Here is a 23,663-nt window from a genome sequence, read left to right as displayed (position 1 = left end):
TACTTGAGCAGGGACTGGTTTAACTGATGAGCAATGTCAGTAAAAGTAACATAAAGTAACTTAAAGTAATAAAAATATAATGCAATGTATCCCTGCACTGATAAAACTGCTGTGATTGGTTCAGAAACACTACTATTGTTTATATAAATAAGCTGCTGTGTAGCAATGGGGGCAGCGATTCAAATCAGAAAAGGCTCAGGTGACACAGCAGATAGCAGTTAAGCTCTGTAGAACATAATGGCGTTATCTGTTATCCACTATTTAACCTGTGCTGTATAGAATACCTCCCAACTGTCCCGTTTTGAATGGGACAGTTCCTCTTTTGATAGCTCAACCTACAGTCACGCGTTTGTACTGGGAAGTCCCAATTTCTCTGCTGTGAACAGCCAAAAAAGATTTTGTAACTTAATTGGCTCTTGGCAGAGAGCGCAGATTAGATACTTAAGATACATTTGTAACAGTTTTGACTCTTGGGAGAAGTTAGACTCACAGTTTAAAGGTCAATTCACCTTCATTAGTAAAACTGTAATAAAACATAAAAACTAAAGAAATGTCTTCAAACTTTCATAACCTGGCAAATTTTGTAAAATGGGCATGGTAATTAGGGGGTGTGGCTGCAAAAAGGGGCAAGGTCAAAAAAATTTCCCCACGCTACGTGCGGCAAATACTTTTATCCCTCTTTCCGTTTCCAGAATGTTGAGAGGTATGCATATAGCCTTTTGATTCAACCACTATTCCTTGCATATAGCCTTTTCTCAATTTCCACCATTGCTACATAGCAGCTTTTTTATATGAACTACAGTAGTGTTTCTGAAGCAAACAGATCAGTTTTACCAGTGCAGGGCAACAGTACATGATATGTTCATTAATTTAAAACACTTTTATTTTTTGGTGTTACTGTTCCTTTAAGTAGTGCATAACATATAAATAAAGGATAATCATAAACTTAAATATCTTTTTAAGATCTGATTTACAAAGTGTTGTCAACTTAATCTTAATCAACTTAAACTTAATCTCCTCAAGCATGACCAACAAAACATCCAAACTTCCCTTTACGCCTGCATTCATGTAAATCCCACTGGCGATTTACTTTAATAGTGGAGTGGAAGAAACTTCGGATGTTTTTCATCTACACTTAAAAAGCACCTATCCCCGAACTATTGTTTCTCCCAACCAGAGTACCAGATTTTCAGTTAAATAAACCTTTTTTTGTGCATTGAAAAATGATTTCAGTGATATGAAAACAAAGTAAAAAATGACTGTGATATCATAATAATGATTAGATTAACATAGTACATTAGCAAAACAATGTTGCTTTATTACTGTTTGATGATTTTGCCTTATAGTTTCTATGATTTTAGCTAAAAAAAAAGATCTTTGGTCTCTCATAGGAATGAATAGTGGTGAGCATATTTTAAGTGCGGACTGAAAAACTCCTTTCAGATGCTTTTTATATATAATGGAAAGCTCAGTGCTAAAATATGTCAAAAATGGAAACAGTCTTATTTTTCAAAATAAAATCTTTCAAATATGTGAAATTGGCTTTATATGAAAACAGTCACATTTTCATTTGTAAACTGTAAGAAATACTACACCATATGACAAAAATGTATGCTTTGTGGTACTTAGCGTCTAAGATAAAATCATAAGCAATGTATGCCCAGAAAGCAACGGCTTATTACTGTTTATTTTTTATACAGTTTAGCCACAATTCCCTTGAATAATATTACATTGTCGACAGTGAAATATTCGGAAATAAGCAGTCACTAAAATATTGCTGATATTTGTCTGTTTTGCCTTGAGCCGCAGTCACTACCAGTTCTTCTGCATTTGATGCAATAATAAAGCAACCCCATGTAATATACTGCAGAAGGGGCAGACAAAGCCTGCAGTACTTCAGCTTGTCACAATATATAAATAATAGTCAAATCTTTTAGGTTAGCTAAAGGAAGTTCAAAACCAGCAAGCACCTGTATAATAGGGACATATGCAGCAATGTCTCCCATGTGGTTTACAATTGCATGTTTTTAATATTTTTACTACATATACATAATATGTGCTATATTATTTTGCATTTTAATTAAATTATTAATTTTTTCTTACATTTGCCAATTATAAATCAGACAATATTGCAAGATTTACAAATACAGTCATATAATTTACCACTGAAAATGTAGTGCATATAAGTCAAGAGAAAAAAAGTTTTCTTTTCTATTTCCCCTCCCTTTATTCCCCCCTTCTACTTACCTTCTTTTCTCTTTCCCTCTACTCTTTTAAAAGGCATGTCAATGTACCTGTCAGGGCTTAACTATTAAGCCATTTGTTTTACAATAAATTAAAGCAATCACAAAGTATTTGTCAATTCTGTTAGCAACTAAGCTCGGTCAAGTAGCCTAATGCAAGAATATGTTGACAGTGTTGTCTGTCTCTTCAGGCCTGGATTTGTGGAAAGGCCACCAAGGCCCGAACCTAGGGCAACACAAATTAAGGGGTGGCATGCCACCAAGCCACTTCTACTTTTTTTTGGATGATTGTAGAATTGGGTGTGCTGCTTAACTCTCCTGCGCACTAAATCCTTATATTGGAGGGGTGCGATCAGGACTAGGGTGGCAGGATTTTAGGGGGGCGGCCTGTTGCACAACCAAACCGACATTGGTTCAAAAACACTGGGGATGCGCTGGAGATACAATCATTCTATAAATTTCCTGTGCAGAAATTCCCATTGCTCCAGTCCAGATGATGAAATGTTTGCACGAATAAAGGGGAGGGGAAAGGGGTGTCGAACAGGAGTGGGCGTAGGAGGGGCATCCGTTATGTAAATCTGGCCCTGGGTGCGTATGCCTAAATGAGCGGCAGTGGGAGCAGAAGCGAGCGGGAGTGTGAGGGCGGATGGATTGTTCAAGAGGAACTTTGGGGCTTCTGGCAAATCAGGACCTGGATCTCATCCAGTTCTTAACAATCTTTTTAATGCTATAATAAAGTAAGAAGTAATAATTTCCAAGCATCACAGGGCACTGTCTCGATAGCACCCAATGAACACAACTCAGGAGGGAGATGCAGTAGCACCTGCAATTTGTTCTTAGATGTAGACTTGGCGGTATAATCTAACATTTATGCATGACCCTACTAGATGTATAAAGTCAGCCTCTCATCTCATAATCTAGAATATTTATTAGCTTTATCAAGGTATGTTTTTAATTGCTTATATGACATATTATAAATGAATTTAAGCATGCGTAAATCAATTTTCGAGGTCCCTTTCTAAGTGTGGGAAAGGCCTCCATTTATGAAAATAAGGAGTCATATTGCTGAAATAATGATTGACACATTCTGGAGACTACCTTTCCTTTATTACTATTATAAAGATCACTCTCAAACTGCATCCCTTGTAGCAATGCTACCAACACTCAACGCTGCGCAATAAAAAATATTCTAAAAATACATGTTTAATAATTACATGTTAATAATAATAATAATAATAATTCCAGAGCCCAACTAAGCACAACACACCTGTCTCAACTAATAATACCTTAAGGGATCAACACAGCCTAGCCCATGCCTCTCACAAAGTTTTTCATAGGATTAAATAACTGCAGCTTTTATCATATTTATATGTTTATTCTGTGAATACTGGGATTCTGACCATTTAACTAGGATACTCAAGTTTGTATTGTTCCCCGAAGAGGAAAATATTGAGATTAATTATTATATTTACTTAGGTACAAAGGGGCTTATTCAAGAAAAGGTGAAAGTGAAAATTTGGAGTAGTTTCACCAAAAATGAAGATTCCCCTCAGCATCACCAATTTACTAAAATATGACAAGTTTTATAGAACTTTGCACGGGTGAACCCTCTCTTTGAATTGGAGTAAATTCACATCTCTTCTCCAGGTAACATTTATCAAAGGAATATTCTCCAATTTAATAAGAACAAGAATTATTTTTTGCCAAGAGAAATTCCTCCAGGCTCAAGCTGGAGAACTACCATTATAACGACAGAGCAGACACTTTTCAATCTCATTATCTGCATCGTCTCCTCCATGCTCATTTTCCACATAAGTCACTTCATAAAAGGTGAAAATTCTATAGAGATTTTTCCCCACTACAATTGCATGGGAAAAATATATTGGCAAATTTTTACAGAGACCCTAGGAGAAAATTCACCACATTTCTCTTGAAAAAGTGTACTTATTTTTTAGTAATTATGAGATGTCTAGTGAACACCTGGCGAATTGAGGTGAAATTGGGTGAAGTTAGATGAGAAGAGTCTCTTGCTAAATTTATATGGATTAATGAGATTTGTTAGATTTATTGGGAACAACCCAGTCATATAAGTGTGACTCCAAATAGCTTCTTCATATTTGGTAGATATCCCTTTCCTTTGTGGATGACATCAAGGTCTTCTGTGCAGTCCTCGGTTGTCAATATGCCCATACGCATCTTATGCTATTGATGAATTGGCAAAAGTTTCACACTGGTGATATTTCACCTAGCGGTATGATGCGAAGGTGCACCAATTTGAATTTAATTTGCCAAAACTTGTCATATTCACATTTTAGTAAATAGCTGGTATTGTAGCAAATTTAATTTGTGGGTGAAAATACACCAAATCTTTACTCTTACCCTATTGTAAATATGCTCCTTGTCTCATGAACTTTCACCACCCTATCGTGATTGTCTTCTGAATGCTCATTAACCAGTAAATTTTAATTGCAAATACAATGCACATTAACATGGTTTGATAATTCATATTGGTGACATGTCTATTGGGCCAATTTGCTAACATTAGGATGTGTTATTTTTTTCCCGAATCTCAAAAAAATTGTGGTCTTTCTATATTTCTTTAAAGCTCTAAAAATCGAGATTAATGAAGAGGCAGATTTATCACAGGTCAAATTTCGAGTTCATGGGAGTTATTTTAATTACTATAAATAATAATTTATTATAAAAATCTTATTTTTCAAACTCGGGTGAATAGGATCAACACGCAAATTTGAACTGAATTGAGTTTTTAAAACTTGATTTAAAACTTGATTAGAGTTTTTTTCTCCGAAAGAATCTCGAATGTCAGGAAGACTCCAAATTGATCCCAGGATGTCTTTCATAGGCTAAAAAAACTATTCGGCAGGTTTAGCGTGGTGAATAGTCTAATTTGATTAATTTTGACTAAATTAAAAAAAAACTCTAATTTAATTTAAACAGTTTTGGCCATAAAAAAACTCAAAAATTTGAATTTTCAATTCGACCCTATGTGTAAAAACCACAAAAACCTCTAATATAAAAATTCACCAGGTAAAAGCTTTCGAGGTCCTACAGAGCTTAATGGGATCTGTGTTGACTATTTTTAATTAATTCAGTCTTATAGAGGTTTTTAATTTTTTTTTGCTAGTAATTGTCTGAAATTTAGCCAGACTTTTTACTTTCGTTCGTTCTCTTTATTTTCAGATCGTATAATAACTTTCATGACATTTGTGATTTTAGAGAAAGTGAGTCTAATCGTGGTTTCAAAAACCTCTAAAACCAATAAAAGCCGACCTTTGATAAATGGGCCTCCGTACAAACTTTTAGTTGTGTGCACCTTGAGGGTATACATCTGTGTGAGAACTTGCTGAATAACAAACGTCTGAAATTTTTCTAGTGTATTGTAACTGTAAGAACAATGGCATTAGGCTAATGGTCTCAGGTACATTGATCTCACTGGAGCATTATTCATGACTTACAAAATGTTCTAGAAATTAGATTCAGTAATTCAGTTTGAAAGAAAACTGCATATATGCCATTTTAATTTTTTTTATATAAACCCTTGATAATAAAAGTGATAATTACATATTTGTAACAACAGTTGATAATTGTGCATCGCCAAGGAAGAAGTGAAGAATCTATTGGGATTTCAATGTAAGTATACAAGTACATAATAAGCATTAAAGAGAGCAATATTCATTTCTAAAGAATTTTCTTTTTTTCAATAGTGAGATTGATTTATTTTTTCTGTATTAAAATGATACATTGTCTGTAGTAGTAATGGCACGTGAAGTCCTTCAGATCCTAGAGTGTTGCAATTTTACTTATATCGTAGCAGTTTGCAGGCTGATTTTAGCATAATGTCAAACCCATACATTTTTAAATGAAAAAGTACAAAATATGATGTAAATCAGAACAAGCAGCAATTCCAAACATTCAGAACATCTATCTATGAGGAATTCAAAGAAGAGGAAATTGGCCATTTAACACATTGGCCTCATCCTGGTGTGGGTTCTAATGATCAATTGCTCCTATTTAGCAGCTAATTCTCAAGGTGTGATTGTCATTGAATTCCATACTTCCTTTTAAGCCACAGGGAGTTAATTTCTTTCTACAAGCAAATATTTACATATATAGGTGGATAGGGTGGGATTAACTATATGGTGTCATTAGGTGCAGTCAGTGGTGTAACAATGGTGTACCAGTCCTCCCCCGCAAAAAAATCTTTGAAGGTGCCTTGGCGTGCTTCTACCTGGCCCTTCCTCCACTAACTTGCCTGCTCCCCAGCTGCTCACTCCATGTAAGATTGCAGTTTTAGAGGGGGGATTTCCTACAGCTATTGAGGAAGTAGACCATGGGTTCTGGGCCCCCCTGCAACCACTGAGTCTGCTAGCTCTGTTATTATGCCACTATGTTCAGTCAGAAGAAAAAGGCAAATAATTATAAAACTATAAAAAATAAATAATGAAAACCAATGGAGTTGCTTAGAATTGGTCATTCTATTACATACTAAAAGTTTACTTTAAGGTGAACCACCCCTTTAAAGGAGTTAGTTATCAAAGGTCGAATTTTAGAGCTTTGTGAGATTTTTTAGACCTTGAATAAACACACAACTCGAATGGTTTCTAATTTAAGAAAAAACTTGAATGTAAAAAACTTGAATCAGTGTAGTCAGGGTAAAAAACTCAGATCGAATTTTCAGCAAAAAAACTCAAACATAATGAAGGCTATTAACATCTTCAAATGATTCAAGGGACCTTTGCCATTGACTTCTACATTACCATGACAGGTTTTAGCTGGAGTATTTTCAGATTCTAGGTATTTTCAACTTTGGGGTATAATAAATCTCAGGGGGAAAAAAAATTTAACTTGGAAATTTGTGTTTTGACTGAACATTACCCAGGAATTTTTCATGGAAAAAACTCGGCCTTTGATAAAAAAAAAACCCACCATACTGTACAAGTCCACAGTTTAATGACTCTCTGCAATTCTCAAGTAAAGAGGTTTGTTAGATTCCTACAAATAGTAACTAATACTGTGTGCAGTATATATATATATATATATATATATATATATATATATATATATATATAGGTTTCATGTCATATGTTTGTACAGTTGTACCTTACACTTCATATTCGATTCAAATTCAAATTAATTGGAAAGTAACTACTTAACCAAGGGTATTTTGTGTCAGTAATCCCAATGCTGTGCCCATTATGCAAATTATGCTTAATGGGCAAACACATGCAATAGTTTTGTTTAGCGTGCACACAGTTAGAAATTGATCTCCCATTTAAATATTTGTCAAGAGCCTTACTTGCAATAGAAACAGAAGTTAGTTACATACCAATGCTACCTGTACATTTATCTGGATATAAATTAAGTGTCACTGCACTGAACTGTTCAATTTAATCAAAGTACACAAAAATGAGGTTGACTAGAGGAATCACTGTTAAATTTAAGCTGTGCGCTTATTGTGGACACAAACCATTGTTTTTGCATACACATCCAAGAAATATGAGGGCTCATCGAGAGGAGTAATGTTTAATCTGCCCTATAACTTTCAAGCAAAATAAGTAAAACAACTGTCATTGCTGTTCAGCATTCTGTATTCAGTGATTGTAATCGCTTACCCAATACCCCAGGCCAGTGCTTCTGTTAGCAGAGAATTGCAACAGCCCGGGGTTCTTCTTAGCAAGCACCATGGACCCATCCCCTTCTTCTGTCTCCGATGCCCAAGGCAGACAACTTTGCAATAGAGTGAAATAGCTGCCCATTTTTTTGAAGTTTGCCTTTTGACTCAAAAAAGATGTGAGAAGAGGATGGCTCAGTGGTGCTCCTGATATAAACCTCCGGCAAGTGAAGATTTTAGGTAAGTGATAACAATCACTGGGGTGCCTAACATTTGGAACCCCCATGATTTATACTTTTATTTTCCCCTAAATCAATCCAAATGTCACCAATATGGATTCAGGCAGTTAGTTAGGATCAAGTACAAGGCACTGTTTTATTGTTACAGAGAAAAAGAAAACGATTTCATATAATTATTTGCTTAAAATGTGCTCTATTTTGAGCTTTATCTGGAGCTTTAAACAGAAGAACATATTATATCACATCATACAGAACATATATATAATATTATCTGTGCTTCTTATATATCTTGAACATATCTTTAAATTGCCTTGCATTTATTTATGGGTTTTATTTCAAATACAATACAGCTACTAGCTGTAGGCATTCACCTGCATATCTGGCTAGGGGGCAGCATCACCTTAGCCAAAATGGTTTGTAGATCATTACTTAAAATGACCTGCATCTAACAATTATTTTCTATAAACAAAACATGAAACTAGCACAAAAATGATTTATGGGGAAATAGATCTGCTGTTGCAATGAGTTATACTACTGTTGAGCTAATTAATATGACATAAATATTATCCTTTTTAGACAGCTATATCCACACTATGATATATTTGGCCTTAAGGAAGGAAAGGCAACCTCCAAAACTCCCAGGGGCACATTTTTGAAATAAAGACTTCTTTAGAGCAACCATTATTCTTGTCTTTTGTGTGTGTGTGTGTGTGTGTGTTTTTTTTAAGCAAAATGGGTATTTACTAACTGGTTAATAGGCACAGCATTATTGAGAACTGAAATGCAGGATGTAGCTTTTCATGAAGTCTGGAGAAATAGCATATATTCTTGTGAAAGTCTGTTAAAAATTGCTATCAATCTGGCACACTTAAAACAACATATGACACAATCTTACAGTCGCTTGGACTGTTAATAGTGATACATAATCTCTAGCAACTTTACATGATCATTGAGGGGTAATAAAGAATCCTTTTTTATTGAACAGCATTACTAAATATTTTTCCACTTATTACAGTATGCGCCAAAACTGTAATGCAGTCTTCTAATGATGGCTCTTTACAAGTCCCTTTACAGTGGGTTGTAAGAGTTTATCCAACTCACGCAAAGATGCACTTGTTTTGGTAACTAAATGAGCAGATAATTTTGTGTATTGTCATCTTTACATGTTTGTTTAAATATTTTATTGTATATAATATAGCCCATTGACTACTGTTTGCTTTCTCTTCTCATATTATCCTGTCTCCTGAATTGCTTATCTAATTGACTCAGCTCTAAGGTCATCAAAAAAAAAATCAAAAAAACTCTGGCACAGCAAACTACTAGAAACATTTATTAATCAGTAAAATTCTGCTGCCTTTACCCCAACATCATCCTTGAAATAATTTGGTGGTTTCAGCAATTTGCTATTCAAGATGCAGTAAGGCAGTGTGATGAAGGGAAACCCGTTCTTCTCTGGGCAGACTTTCTTCTAGGTGCTTGATATACTTTGTAATTCTGCCTGTATTTCCAAAGACTTGGCATGGAAGCAACTTTCCAACATGTCCCAATGGCTGGGGCAGCATATTGTTTATGTTTATAGCATTTGTGCCTAGTGGCATGAAAGTCCCAGGCTCAATTTGCACCAGAGCACAATTAGCTCCTTGCTAGGAGCTTATATGTTCTAAGATTGTGTAGGTTTCCTGAAGGTTCCTGAGGCTACCTCCTTCACCTCAAAAATATACAAGAAGTTTAATTGACTCATCATGAATTTTTTCACAGGATGTGTATATCAAAGGAACCATAAATGGCAGGATCCATCGAGGCTTTCTATAAACTTTTGCAGAATAAATGGTAGCACTATATAATGAATATTTTTTATTTTCAAGTGATTTGCTTATGTAAATTGGCACCCATGTGATTCTACCTTTCCTTATCCATTATCTTTTAGAATATTATAGAATGACATTTTTGGCAACTATTAAATTGTTTTTTTTTTTTAACCTCTGCCTCTCACCAACAAGAGGCCATTTACCCTGGCAGCAAAAATAAATAAATAATTTTTTCTAAGACCAACTGCAAATTGTCTCAGAAGATCTGTGCCTACATTATAAAAAGTAGGGATGCACCAAATCCAGGATTCGGCTGAATCCTTCTGCCCGGCGAACCTGAATTTGCATATGCAAATTAGGGCAGGGAGGGAAATCGCATGATTTTTTTTGGTCACAAAAACAAAAAGGAACTAAAAAAATGTTCCCCTTCCCACATATATATATATGCAAATTAGGGTTCGGCTGAATCCAAAATAGTGGATTCGGTGCATCACAAGTAAAATAAAATTGGGCAAGGTAAACCCACAGTTTTCACAAGTCTGGTTAATTAAAACAAACAAAAATGGGGCAGACCTTGCCACTGACTTTGCAGCAATTGTCTAGATGTGGGCATGCCAAAAGGTGGCTTCCCTATGCAATACAAAGGATAGATTATGGGGAGCAGCATTATGCTTCAGAAGCGTGCCCATTGCAGTATGTTACACACAGGGCTATTCCCTGTCAAGGACCATTCCCACAAACACTTCTACTTACTGTAACCAACATTTAACATTGTTATATCATGATTCCTGTACACTATTTATCCTGGTATTATCCATGTACTGTGATGTGCATATTAGCACCTGACACTGCACACTTCTTATTGACTAGAAGAAATGAGCAAATATACAGTAGAAGTCGGTTGTCATCACTGCTCAGATCGCTCATCCAATCAAGAAGCAACGCACATACACTTATTTCTGACAAAGCGACGGATAAGCCATTTACACACTGCCAGATATTCCGGACGCTACTTAAAGGGATCCTGTCATGGGAAAACATGTTTTTTTCAAAACGCATCAGTTAATAGTGCTACTCCAGCAGAATTCTGCACTGAAATCCATTTTCTCAAATATATATTCAATTTTGAAATCTAACATGGGGCTAGACATTTTGTCAATTTCCCAGCTGCCCCTGGTCATGTGCCTGCACTTTAGGAGAGAAATGCTTTCTGGCAGGCTGCTGTTTTTCCTTCTCAATGTAACTGAATGTGTCCCAGTGGGACATGGGTTTTTACTATTGAGGGCTGTTCTTAGATCTACCAGGCAGCTGTTATCTTGTGTTAGGGAGCTGTTATCTGGTTACCTTCCCATTGTTCTTTTGTTTGGCTACTGGGGGGGAAAGGGAGGGGGTGATATCACTCCAACTTGCAGTACAGCAGTAAAGAGTGATTGAAGTTTATCAGAGCACAAGCCTCATGACTTGGGGCAGCTGGGAAATTGACAATATGTCTAGCCCCATGTCAGATTGAATATAAAAAAATCTGTTTGCTCTTATGAGAAATGGATTTCAGTGCAGAATTCTGCTGGAGCAGCACTATCAACTGATTCATTTTGAAAAAAAAATTTTTTCCCCCATGACAGTATCCCTTTAAGACTCGGGACAATACGGGTTTTTCTATGGAAAGCAAAGCCCCAGGCTAGTTTCCAACGATGGGACCCGAGGCACCAGTAAGCGCTGTACAAGGGAGAGGAGGGTACTCAGCTGGCGCACGGCGAGCACTTAACAGCAGGTCACGTATTTCCACCCATATTTAACACATTCATGTCCGTAAATAAAGCCTATGAGCGCGCGTCACTACCGTAATAAGGCACGGGTACTGCCATTAAAGCGAGGAAAACACTAATGCTCCGAGTTACACCAAAATATTGTACAACAGGCGGTTATTTGGGCTGCTAGCCCAGGGATTTGCACTGCCCACAGAGTCGATTTATGAAACGTAGTGACAAGCACATTTATCAAGCATTTGTGACGGCATCGATCCTAGCCTCCCCCCCACCCCCGAGGGCCGCAGTTCATACAGCTGCTGTCTCTGCCGCTGACCCCTTCTAAGAAGGGCGCATCCGCCTCTCCAATTAGCGGCGCCCTCAGAAGTGTAACAGGACTAAAGAAAATCCCTGTAGAGCCCAAACTCCAGCCTAGCGTGTCTCTAAGTGCAGAATTACGAACGCGGCACACGCTAGAAGCCTCCTCACATCCCAAAGCTCACTGGGAACTGCGGTCGCACACTCCTCCTTTTCTGTATACCTCCGCCTCCTCTCTAGCCGGACCTTTATTCCACGCTCTAAGAGGAATAAGAGTTAATGGGAAAAAGGAGCCGTATCCGCCCTCCCTTCTTTAGCGGAGGGATACTCTACTAGGTTCTAACGTGGTGGTGAGGCTCGACAAGCGAAAAAAAATGTCTGCCTGAGGGAGCCCTACAAGTTCCTATCGGGGTGGAAACAAAACGTGTAGCGGGAATAAACACGGGCAAAACCCCATTGAAACCTTGTTAGTGTTGAGCATTTTGGCAAGGAGGTGGGAGAAACTGGTTTTAAGCGCCGGGGAAGGAGACGAAGCGGGACCTCGATAAACTTCAATCCAATTGTTGGATGTTTGAACGGAAAAAAAGGTAAAACCGATGTGTAAAGCCAGGGATGTGAGAGGGGGAGCGGGTGTGGGGGAGGGTATCGTGTGCTTATCATGCTGTGCCTGTGGTGCTTGTGAGGTGAGGAGGGTGCACATCTCCCATAGCTCACTATAACACTGCCTTGCAAAGATACTCGCTGAGCTCACACGAAAACTTGGAAAGAGCCAGGGGACAGCAATTTGCCATCCAAAGGCACCCGAGGCAGCGCTGATCAAAGTGCGGCTCTGCAGCTGTGTTGTTCAACTAGCAATCTCGTCACCCCTTGACATTTAACTTCAACAATGCCATAGAGCAAATGGTTGAAGATGCTCAACTTGGCAGCCTCAGCTCTTGATGAAATACAACTTCCAGCAACCAGGACAGCTTTCTGGGAGTTGTAGTTTACAGTAGCTGGAAGCATTGGGCACCTTTGTCCTAAAAGAATTCACGAATTTCACACCTTGACACCCACTGGGGGAAATCCTATAAGCAGGGTGCCAGAGGAGGGTGCAAGCCACTGGAGTGTTTCTTGCTGTCGCCTTGCTTCATCATAAGCCATTCTTACTTTGGGAGAGTCGCTTGCCAGAGCCTTTGTTGGGAGAAGATGGTGAGTCACTTTGCGATCTATGCTTTGTTTGTGCAGACTGCTTCAGCCTTTGCATTTCTTTCACTCTATGGGATTTCTTGTTTTGTGGGTCTTAATGCAGTGCACATTTTTCAGACCAGGTCTCCACAGAGTCAGACTATATAATTGCTGGGGCTGTGGGTGAAAGTTTCCAGACAGTTGCTACTTTTTCAGAAGAGTGTAGTGTCCCCCTTCGCTGCGCCCTCCCACCCTCCATCAAAGTGTCAGAAAGGGAGGGGTGTAGTGCTGTGATGCGGATGGTAAGTGTTTTTTCCCCCTCTTGCTGTGTCCTAGGAGTTGATCTGAGTGGTGGAAGATGAATCCTCAACAGCGGATGGCCGCTATAGGAACAGACAAGGAACTGAGTGATCTGCTGGATTTCAGTGCGGTACGATATCCTTCGGGGTCTTCTTATGGCTTCTTCCACACGGTAAAGAGAGCATGCCAAGAGGCAGCCTGGGGTCTGGACACCTCCACTTTGATGTCATGTCTAGACTCCCAGCCTATAATCACTGTAATCTATACTGGGATCAGTACGATTACAAGATGAATACCTTCCTGACCTCCAGTGCAGCAATACAGTTTAAACCCCCATGAGTGTCTCTCTCATATTTTTATTACGTTATAATAGTAAAGTTGATACAGCCCTAGGTTCTAAATAGATAAAGTTAACCCTGACCTGTTGCCATGTGCACAGGGATGTAAGTAAAGCTGTCAAGCCATAACACAATTCATTCACACTGTTTAACTGCTTGGTGTTTAGTAATACTGCACACCCATACACTATTTTCATCATTCATTCATGACATTGACCTGGAATAGTGGCATTATAAACTGATTATATGTACATTATGCCCTTTGTGCCAGTCAAGTTTTATTTGAAGGTTTAGCCAAAAAAGTCCTTCCATTGCTAAGTAAATCAATCATTTCAGCAGACCAGCAGCGCTGTAAAATCAAATGCATGCTTCTATATGAAATGAGCTACAGCTAACTTTAAAGCAATATTCCTTTATGTTTTGCAGATGTTTTCACCACCTGTTAATAGTGGGAAAACCAGACCTACTACACTAGGAAGCAGTCAATTCAGTGGATCTGGTAAGGAACAGCTAAAAACAACACCTTGCACTGTAAAGATACCTTTTTACTGTACCTAGTTAGACATGTGCTGATTTATAGTTTCCTTTTATTATTGTCAAAGAATTATGATGTATTACAGTGACTTGCATAGCTTGCCAACACCCTGCTTTTTTTCCCCGTTTGTAGTTGTTTAGTCTTTTCTTTCTTTGCAACAACTGTGACATTTCTGATGCACAATTTATAGTCTGTGTGCTTGACAATTACTTTTAGAAGAATTCTGTTTCTCCGAGTGTTTGCTGAAGTGATTACAGTGACATCCGGAGCGTGTTAATTATTGTTATTGTAATTATATTGAGTATGCCAAGATAATATGCTTTTTCAGTTTGGTAGTGAAAGCTCTGAAGTCAGTTAAGTTACATTCGGTTATTTGTCATAGGAAACATTGTTGACCTGACCGCATAGTATGAAAATATGCCCCTTTCTCTTCATATAGAACTAATTGTGTGTTTTGGAATGTACACTGAGAGTACAGGAATTGTGGGTTTTTCTTTCTTTTTTTCCACCTGGTCCGTTCAAATTCTAATTACTGCACGTGGAAAAAAAAATATCAGATTGCTAAATCTAAGGGACTGAACATGGATGCCTCTTAAATTGTTTCCACGTGTCTTTTTTTTAATTATTGCACATGTAGCTAGCATAGCCATATGTAGCCCTAAAAACAAGCTGTGTTACAGCAAGATGAGAACTCTGACAAAAACCTAAGCAAAAATGCTACAATTGTAGAAAGATTGTTACTGTTTAGGAATACAGTAATACCATTTGTAACACTGCTTTGTTTGCGTCGATTTATGCTATGATTAGATACATGCTCTGTTACAAGTGTATCCAAACACTTTATGTAAATATATTTGATCTTTTCAGTATTATCTTGTCAATCCAATTTTTGTGCTAACGTTCCTAAAGTATATTTATTTTATAACTGGACATCTACCTGAATCAAATGGATTTTGTGGCTTTTTATTCATTTCTAACATTCAGAAGAAACGCCCGTATTATACCTATTTGTAGTGTTACATGCCTTTATGGAAGTGCTGCTTACATGTGTGTAAACGTAATGTACAAGTTTTTTTCCCTGATATTGCTTTTATATCATTTATGTCTACTGTTGGCATATAACATTCAATTACAATATAAAATTGTTTCCTTAACATTTGCTAGATTTTAAGAGTTCATACCTCCCACTTGTTATACATTCACGCTGTGTTATTGGTGAATTGTTGGCATGATGATGCATAGAACATGACACCCCCCCCCCCCTTTCCCTTCAGTCATTTGTTGCTGAGGATTCATCATTATAATAATAATTGTAATTGTGGTCAGCTCCCTGTTGTAGCTTCTATTATTCAACTTCTTTCAAGTGATCCCTGTGGTGTCCAGTTAAAAAGCAGATTTTAAACACAGAAATACAAGTGTCTAGTAAAACGTAGTCCCTACAAAATTGCATAATAAAATACTAAAAATCTGAATGAAAGAGGGTATTGAACTTGTAAGATTAGGGGTGAATTGGATGTGTTTTGACAAATTTGTAATGCAATATGTTAACAATCAATCGCTGTTTGGTTTGAAAGGCTGGACATTTTTAGTAGCTTTTTGGATAAGATATCCAGATGTTCTTTCTTTATACGGGTGACTGCAGAGAGTATCTGCTGTCACTAGAGAAGAACTTTCTGTTTTGCTGTTATTTTAAAAAGCAATCTCTTTGAGACAAGCTAACATATTGTAGTTTTATAAGTACTTGGCAAACCAATGTTATAGTGCAGTGTAAAATAATTAATCAGCAAATTAATGACAAATAAGGGCTACTTTACTTTGAAGGCAGGCTAATATTAATAATGTATTCATTGTTTATTCTTGTTTTACTATTTTACATTTACACCTGAAAAGGGTGCTTATGGAAAAATGATGACCCCAACAACCTGCTTTTTTAATAATATTCTGTTGCTTTTATAAATAACTTAAGGGAAGTTTATTTTTAATATCAATGTTGTTGTTGTGATCTTGATGATAGTATCTGTTATAATAGTTTATTGGTACCCAGATGGAATACCCATATTTTATGGGCTAGAAGGATCACTTATTATTTGTTAGTAGTTTTTGATATTGTAGTCTAAAAATTAATTCTATTCTCAAAAAGTTTAGAAAGCAATGTCTTTTTTTTTTTTTCACCCCCTGTGTTTAACGTAAAATAATTGTGTTCTTGTCAACCTTGATTTTAAGCCAGAGGTGTGTGCATGTGTTTAAATACAGTCTTGTATACTCTCTCTAGAATTGTTATGGTCATTTACCAAGCGATATAATGAATGTCTTTATTTAAGCAGAATATCCGATTAGTGTTATGAACTGTAGCTTTAAAGCTTTTAGCCCCTTACAGACTTGTCATCGGTAATCTATAGGGAAAAATTTGTCATCACTTCATTTGGTACCTTTGTTGGCTGTCTTTATTGATTAGCCTTGTATAGTAATAGAACAACAAACTGGAGACAGAGGAGGAATAGTGGAACAACAATGAACCTAAACCCATTTTTGTTTCTTAATACATTCTTTAATTTTTTCACAACACTTATAACACAGTACATACAAAATAAATAAATAAATCTCTATAGTCTAATCAGTATATAATAGTGTTGTTCAGCTAAAGCTTTGTGTGTTGGATAATGTGGTATTTATGAGGTATTTCTAAAATTTCCCGAGCACTCCACAGTTTATTTTCATGTATTGTGAGAATTCTAATCGGATTGATGATAATTGTGGTTAGAATTCATAGTTGGCCTGCTGATTGGAAGCAGTTGAACAACCTTTCTATGCATTTTGTAATTCTTCTATGTCTGTACAAAAGATTAAGGTTTTTAGTCATATGTATGAATTCTTGATGACGTCAGCGAGGAATCAGTGATTAAATTGCTACAATAAATATGGTCCTCACAAGTTTATTTACTGTTGCTTAGTTGAAAAAAATGAACTTCTAGTGAACTGTAGTGGCGGTGTGTTTCTCCAACAGGTATGGTCCGAAAGTTCCATAGTAGTATGATGCAGTAGTAGGATGCATGGTTAAGGGGTGAAGAAGGAAGGAAGGAAGCACATAGAAAAAAAAGAGAAATTGTCCCCCATTTATGAAAAACACATGTAATTGAAAATCTCCTAGGTTCCGGAATTCTTTGTTTCTTACTGGAGTAGGTTCTGCAGTTGAAGCCGTCATCCCAGTTAATTGATTTAGCAGATGTTTTGCAAAATATTTTGCTTTAAATGTTTTTAATGAAACCAGGTGAAATGTTAAGGGTGAGAAATAAATCTTGATTGCAATGGGTTAGTTGCAACAACATATTCACTGTAACATTCAATGTTAATATGCATATGCTGTCCAGTTTGTAACTGTTTTGTGATGTGTACTTTTCAGATTTAATACAAGGATTTTTGATAGGCTGAAAGAGCTCAGAAGAGGGGGATTGTCAAAGCTTAAAGCTATCTCATGCTGCAAATCCTGGAAGGATGGATAGAAGTCTCAGCAGGGCATAATTTCTCCCCAGGGAAATTTTAATTTGCCCAGCCCTGCTGGAGTTACAGTTAGGCAAACATCTTGTCTTGTGGCCCGAAGATATAGCTTACTCTCATGTGGGATGTGTGTTATATTTTATAATCTGCATATCTACGTTGTTTCTCTCTCTCTTTTTTTTATTTTTTTTTATATTAATCAAGGTATTACATTTGAAAATGGTTTATGAATGAAACAGGCCCACAATAAAAAAATGGAGTATGTCCAGCAGAAATAAACTTTTTTTTTTACTTGCATATAATTACTGTAATTTTATTAACATGTATTTGTACAGCACCAACATATTCTGTACCGCTGTACTCTAAATGGGTGTATACATTGTACATACCGGCTACAAAGAGGGCTCTGCCCTGAAGAGCTTACATAATGAAGCCAAAAGTCATTCTAAGCCACTTTCCAATTTGGGTTTATTCAACATAGTTAGTAAATGTAATTGCAATCGAACAAAACAAAGAAAGCTTTTCCTTCATCCACTAAAGTATTTCGACAAAACCTTAAAATCATTGCATGATACTGCAGTATATAGTTGGCACCTTTTCTGGAAAAAAAATACCGGCCTTCCTATATTTTTTATATTTATCTTTTTTCACTATTACTATCATTGGGATCAAGCATCATTTTTACCGGCCAAGCCGGTAAAATACCGGCCAGGTGGCTATCATACTGCAGTATGATGTATGGAAGTGTTTTAAACAAGTGGTGTTTTAGTTTTTTTATTGAAAGCTGCAATTTTAAAGAGAATATAAAAGGAATGTTTAAAAATGTGTATTGAAAGTGATACTAATACTATTTGCTGATATATTATGACAAGTTCTGTAGCTGGTAGTGGTGCTGCTGTATTATTTTCTTTTCTACTTGATGCTTGCCTAGCCTCACACTGTGCACTGAATTACTGATGGACAGATAACCATATTTTAGAGGCTTTGGCCACACAAGTACACATATATAAATAAATGGGTTAAGGTGACCATAGACGCACAGATAATATCGTACGAAACAAATTTTCGTCCGATATTCCGTGCGTGTATGGTGGAAAAAGAGCTGACTGATATCGGCAGAAGACTTGAATATCGGTCGGCTCGTCGATCGGGCTGGAAGGAAAATTTTGATTGGGTGCCTTTGAAGGGACCTATATATTGGCCATTGTTAGTGCTGAATCGTCAGATACAGGTAGAATCCTATTGTTTCTTCCCGTATATCTGACGATTCAGCTCTACACGTGTGTATTGAAATATACGATCTTTCTTGGAAAGATCTTTTCCAAGAACGATCGTAATTGTTATGTCTATGGCCACCTTTAGTCACCTATGGGGCCCTGGGAATCTATTTGCTGATGACTGTATATGGATAGATACAGCCACTGGAATGTTAGTCTTTGAGGTTATACAGGGGTAGAGGTCAGACTAGTTTGGCCTGCATTGCTTAAATTGAACAACATTGTCTGCCTGTGTTTGTCAAGCTTATGGAGTAGGTAAACAAATGCTTAATACACTGAGATGCTATAACATTTGCTTGTTTACAAGGCAGAGAGTAACATGGCAACTGACTTTGCCCCTTTGTTTGAGCCCCTTCTAGGTATAGTTCATATTCTGAAACTTTACCATGTATAAAACTGACCAATTGCCACTTCGCCATTCATTCAATTTAAATAGCACCTGTATGAGTAAACACTGGGTTACATTTTTGGAATTCCTGCCTTTCTTTGCATCTTTTACCCAAGATGTTCGTAATCTCTTATAATTTGCAAAAATAACAAGTGGCGGTATACAGCTGGTAGCTTGCCATAGGGCAGCAATTTCTCATTTGCTAGAATGGGATGCAGATGTAGATGCTTGCTGTGAAAGGGGGTATTAATCACCATGGCTCTCCCTGAGAGGACTGTGCAGATCAGAAATGCCCGTAAACCATAACCATGAATCCTTCAAATAATGCTTCTCGTATATAGGGTGATTCAACGTTGTTTTTTTCAAGTTCTTTTTGGTCGACCACAATTAAACTTTTAAAAATTATTATTTATTTTTTGTTTTGTTCTATTGCTTATCCTACTGTGCAGGCCCTATGCATCTTCTGTTTTAACATAAACTGGTTGCTGTGTTTAATCATTTCAATCAATCAGGCAGTTAGAAAGTAAAAAAAATGTACATTACATTTATCTCCACAAACTAAGACTAATTACAGACTACCTTCTAATACTACTGTTTCTGATATTGGAGAGAATGTGGTCAGAGTTTAGCTGCTGGGCAGGGCAGGGTGATCGTGAAGTGATATATCATTGCTGCTTTGAGCCAAAACCTTTTACATCTGTAATGCATTCTATGAAGTGCTTAGCCCTTTAGGCAGTCTCTCTTGCCCATCTTTTTGATTTCCACCACTGGTTATATGTCATTAATGATCATCATAGTCTTGAGTTTCCCTTGGCAACTAGTGAATGTTCCACTGAGTGCCACATGCAACTGTATCTGATGCTCAAATTATACATCTGGATGATTCATTGTTGCAGCTAGAGAGACCCCTGTATGTCACTTCTGGAGAATTGCAACCAGTGACACAATTCGCACATAGGATATGACACATGAATGCACTTCCTTTGCTACCGTGTAAAGATCTGAATGATTGTTAAAAGCTACAGGCATTGTGCTGCATAATGGTGTTTAGCATATAAAGTACATCACAATTCTGTATTAATTTACCTCTTTGAATGAAGTCTTGAAAGGGGTTGTTCACCTTCCAAACACTTTTTCAGTTGAGTTGTTTTCAGATTATTCTCCAGAAATAAAGACTTTTTTCCAATTCCAAGTTTAAGGTTCCTGTCTCTGGTGTGTCAGCTCAGTAATTCCGGGTCAAATTCTGAACTGTTAGAAATTTGCAACATTTAATAGATACTTTTCTAACGAGCTTCTCTGCAATATTAACAACTATTGTATCAATTCTAACCACTGCCTTTAATGAAACTCAGGGATTCTACTCAGCAGGGACAAAGAATAGTATCAACTAAATGTATCCAGAGTCGGTGACCCCCCCCCCCCCCCGAGCTGCTTTAGAAAGGTGAAAAATTAGACTTACACTTCAATATTACAAAAAGGTTCACACATAGAAAGTAGAAAGTAATTGGAAATTTCTGGTGAACTGTCTGAAACCAACTGAACTTGAAAAAAATGTTGGAAGGTGAACAACCCTTTTAGGGCAGAGACACACGCTCAAATTCGGGGAGATTAGTTGCCCAACAACAAATCGCTTCTTCTTTGGGCGACTAATCTCCCTGAACTGCCTCCCGCCAGCTAGAATGTAAATTGATGGCGGTATGGCAATCGGTGCCCTTTGTTTTCCGAAGTCACCCGAAGTTGCCTCACAAGAAACTTCATGCGACTTCTGAAAACTAAGCCCTCCGAGGGCCATCCCGCCTGCTAATTACATTCTAGCCGGTGGGAGGCAGTTCAGGGAGATTAGTCTGAAGATAGAAGACAAAGAAAGGGACCGCTACTGCTCACCGCCGCTCCTAGCCAGGTGCTCTGTCGAACAGTGTCCCAACTGCATACATCCAATGAACTCAGTAAAAGCAGACGGCACTTCTGGGATAGGATTTATTGGGGTTACTGCTGTAGAACCTCAGGGAGATTAGTCGCCTCGAAGAACAGGCGATTTAGCAAAGAGTGACTAAATCTCCCCCAATCTGAACGTGTGTCTCTGCCCTTATAGGGGTTATGCCTTCCAAACACTATCCAGTTTGCGTTGTTTTCATGTTAAAAATAAAAACATAATTTCTTTGAAGTGGTTTCTATTTTTTTTTTTTTAAAGGGACACTGTCATGGGAAAAAAGTTTTTTTTTCAAAATGAATCAAATAGTGCTGCTCCAGCAGAATTCTGCACTGAAATCCATTTCTCAAAAGAGCAAAGAGATTTTTTTATATTCAATTTTGAAATCTGACATGGGGCTAGACATTTTGTCAATTTCCCAGCTGCTCTAAGTCATGTGACTTGTGCTCTGATAAACTTCAATCACTCTTTACTGCTGTACTGCAAGTTGGAGTGATATCACCCCCCTCCCTTTCCCCCCCCCCCCCCAGCAGCCAAACAAAAGAACAATGGGAAGGTAACCAGATAACAGCTCCCTAACACAAGATAACGGCTGCCTGGTAGATCTAAAGCTGGCCATAGATGCAAAGATCCGATCGTACAAATCATCGTACGATCGGACTTTCCCATCTCCCGACCCGCCACTAACCATTCAGATCAAAGTCTTACCAGTCAGATTAGTTAAAGAACAGATCAGCAATGTTCTGCCCCTGACAGCAATCGTACGATATGTATGTCCAACCAAAACTAGTGACAGTCTCCCACTGAAAATCGTACGATCGGCAATACACGCAGAGATATTGTCGGCAGCCGACAGAAATTTTCTAACCTGTCCGATCGACCAAACGACCGATCTCCGCCGGACGAAAAATGTCGGGACTCTCCACACACGTTCCGAAAATCGTACGAATCCTCGATTCGTACGATCAGATCTTTGCGTCTATGGCCAGCTTAAGAGCAACACTCAATAGTAAAAACCCATGTCCCACTGAGACACATTCAGTTATATTGAGAAGGAAAAACAGCAGCCTGCCAGAAAGCATTTCTCTCCAAAAGTGCAGGCACAAGTCACATGACCAGGGGCAGCTGGGAAATAGACAAAATGTCTAGCCCTTTGTCAGATTTCAAAATTGAATATAAAAAAAATCTGTTTGCTCTTTTGAGAAATGGATTTCAGTGCAAAATTCTGCTGGAACAGCACTATTATTAATTTTCCCCCATGACAGTATCCCTTTAACCATTTTTCTAGAATTGAAGTTTAAATTTAAATATTCTTCTCTATTTCATTCTGGGAGCTCTGTAATCCAGGTGTAGACTCTGAACTATTAGTTTACTGTATAGTTGATACATTTCTCAGCATCTGTAGAATGTTACCAACTATTTTATCAATTATAACAGTTGCCTTTAATGAAATGCAGGAAGTATGCTTTGCAAGGGTAAAGAAATGAAATGTATCAACCAATGTAACATAGTAACATAGTAAGTAAGGTTGAAAAAAGACACATGTCCATCGAGTTCAACCTTTTTTTTTATTTTTTTTATTAACTACCTATCTGCCAGTTGATCCAGAGGAAGGCAAAAAACCCATCTGAAGCCTCTCCAATTTGCCTTAGAGGGGGAAAAATTCCTTCCTGACTCCAAAATGGCAATCGGACTAGTCCCTGGATCAACTTGGACTATGAGCTATTTCCATAACCCTGTATTCCCTTACTTGCTAAAAAGCCATCCAACCCCTTCTTAAAGCTATCTAATGTATCAGCCTGTACAACTGATTCAGTTAGAGAATTCCACATCTTCACAGCTCTCACTGTAAAAAACCCCTTCCGAATATTTAGGCGGAACCTCTTTTCTTCTAATCGGAATGGGTGACCTCGTGTCAGCTGGAAGGACCTACTGGTAAATAAATCATTAGAGAGATTATTATATGATCCCCTTATATATTTATACATAGTCATCATATCACCCCTTAAGCGCCTCTTCTCCAGCGTGAACATCTCCAATTTGGCCAGTCTTTCCTCATAGCTAAGATTTTCAATACCTTTTACCAGCTTAGTTGCCCTTCTCTGTACCCTCTCTAATACAATAATGTCCTGTTTGAGTGATGGAGACCAAAACTGTACGGCATATTCTAGATGGGGCCTTACAAGTGCTCTATACAGTGGAAGAATGACCCCCTCCTCCCTTGACTTAATGTAAAACACTAAAGCAG

General features: G+C 37.6%; 1 protein-coding gene across 6 annotated transcripts in view; it reads left to right on the top strand.

Moving 5' to 3' along the window:
• Positions 1 to 11,617: 11,617 nt before the first annotated feature.
• Positions 11,618 to 23,663, top strand: part of tcf12.L (transcription factor 12 (HTF4, helix-loop-helix transcription factors 4) L homeolog) — a 133,941-nt gene continuing 121,895 nt past the window's right edge. Inside the window, exons 1-3 of one of the 6 annotated variants that reach the window (XM_041586765.1) lie at positions 11,618 to 12,571; positions 13,487 to 13,624; positions 14,217 to 14,289. In XM_041586765.1, coding sequence (XP_041442699.1) covers positions 13,511 to 13,624; positions 14,217 to 14,289 — 187 coding nt within the window. In that variant the 5' untranslated portion in view covers positions 11,618 to 12,571; positions 13,487 to 13,510. Of the gene's footprint in view, positions 12,573 to 12,610; positions 13,177 to 13,486; positions 13,625 to 14,216; positions 14,290 to 23,663 lie in introns of those variants that run through there. The other 5 variants (XM_018253035.2, XM_018253037.2, XM_018253038.2 and 2 more) reach the window with 5 other exon arrangements.

Source organism: Xenopus laevis, chromosome 3L, assembly GCF_017654675.1.
Source record: "Xenopus laevis strain J_2021 chromosome 3L, Xenopus_laevis_v10.1, whole genome shotgun sequence".
In the NCBI taxonomy this organism is placed as follows: domain Eukaryota; kingdom Metazoa; phylum Chordata; class Amphibia; order Anura; family Pipidae; genus Xenopus; species Xenopus laevis.
The sequence above is the reverse complement of the archived record's forward strand: the minus strand, read 5'-3'. Positions and strand labels throughout refer to the sequence as shown.